Source organism: Sinocyclocheilus grahami, unplaced genomic scaffold, assembly GCF_001515645.1.
Source record: "Sinocyclocheilus grahami isolate Dianchi unplaced genomic scaffold, SAMN03320097.WGS_v1.1 scaffold70.1, whole genome shotgun sequence".
Taxonomy (NCBI): domain Eukaryota; kingdom Metazoa; phylum Chordata; class Actinopteri; order Cypriniformes; family Cyprinidae; genus Sinocyclocheilus; species Sinocyclocheilus grahami.
Genome location: NW_015505249.1, coordinates 1824296 through 1825944, shown reverse-complemented (window position 1 = coordinate 1825944; position 1649 = coordinate 1824296). Strand labels below are relative to the sequence as shown.

Below are 1649 nucleotides of genomic sequence, written 5' to 3'. Positions count from 1 at the left end.
TGGCAACAACACTCACAGTTAGGTTACACATTTACAAAGTCAAGTATGTGTCTCTCTGAAACACACCTATGCAAGAACCTGGTGTTGGGCCGGACGTGAAATGCAGACGTGGTTTTGCCAAGCCAGTGGTGATTATTGATCAAATCATACGAGATAGATTTTTTGGAGAATCTTCCAGAGATCATCTAATATCCAATTGCAAAGCTATTGATCAGTCAACGTCAAAGAAAGGAAAATGCAAAAACAAGCAACCAAGTTAATTGAATAAAGTTCTTTTTTTCAGATGAGATATTTTAAAAGCTCTATATTGAAAAGACGATCAAACATACTTAGGCCCTGTGCTGTTTCTGCTCAGCACAGTTAAAGGCAGAATGGATGTGAAATCTGACAGTGAACAGCTCATGTTGGAGCTGCGCTCTGAGTGAAGTCCAAAATGTTGACAAAACAAGCTGCTCCCATAAGCTCCGAAGTACGAGCTTGTGCCCAGGGATGAAGTACTGCACATTCCCACCTATTTTTAGGCCATTACACACTGCAGGTTCTGCATGGCTAAAACCTGGGCCTGTGCAGTCTGAACTTCATGAAACTTGAAAACCAATTTCAACATTTCTGTGTGAAATAAGATTTAGTCAGAGAAAGTTTATATATTTTTGTGAAAGACTATGAAACAAAACCCTTTCCTTTGGAATAACAAGCATCTTTCAGTGGAGTCAAAATCCAGTGCAGTACAAATAATACTCTTAAGCTTAGGAAGTCTCTCTTTCCGTCTCTTCAGACCCACTGGCAAGAGGCCTGTCCGATTGGGATCAGTGGAATTCCACTGCGAGTCTCTTCTGGCAGGCCACACGGTCACCTCCAACATCAGCTAGATCACCATCAACTACAAAAAAAGTGTCAAACCTCCGAAAAATCTGGAGAATATTCTTTTCTTCCACATATGGAAGGCTGGAGGGTCTGGGTCTTGCCGTGGTGAAGGTAGCAGCTTATTGGATTTTCTGAACCCAGTCCAAGCATTCATTGGCTCTTCTGGACCCAATCCCAGCTTTCATCGCTGTCCTTCCTGTTCTTTTCGGCCTCTATGATCTCTCTGTAATGCCTCCTGAAGAATCCCATCTGCAAAACACAAAAATATTTGCTGTGTCGGCATACAGGGGACAGCGGACAGATGTACAGACACTCACTGAAAAAATTACACTCCCATTTCTCAATCACGTGTTACCTTACTGTTACAAAATACATTACCATTCAAAAGTTTGGGGTCAGAAAGATTTTAAGAAATTTATATTTATATTTAGAATGAATGCATTAAACTGATCAAAAGTGACAGTAAAGACATTTATAATGTTACTAAATTATTTTATTCTGCTATTCTTTTGAACTTTCTATTCATGTAATAATCCTGAAAAAAAGTCAGTTTCCACAAAAATATGAAGCAGCACAACTGTTTTCAACATTGTTAAAAGCAAATCAGCAAATTAGAATGATTTCTGAAGGATCATGTGACACTGAAGACTAATGATGCTGAAAATTCAGCTTTGCATCACAGGAATAAAATACAATTTAAAAATACATTAAGATAGAAAACAGTTATTTTAAGTTAAGTAATTGTATTGTATTCCCCCCCCCCCCCCCCCCCCCCACCACGCTCC

The 1649-nt window shown here is 39.3% G+C and overlaps 1 protein-coding gene across 1 annotated transcript in view; it reads right to left on the bottom strand.

Moving 5' to 3' along the window:
* Positions 1-754: 754 nt before the first annotated feature.
* The window catches only part of LOC107585444 (integrin alpha-9-like), a 103978-nt gene continuing 103083 nt past the window's right edge, over positions 755-1649 (bottom strand). Inside the window, exon 30 of the mRNA XM_016272461.1 lies at positions 755-1113. Coding sequence (XP_016127947.1) covers positions 1015-1113 — 99 coding nt within the window. The 3' untranslated portion in view covers positions 755-1014. The remainder of the gene's footprint in view (positions 1114-1649) is intronic.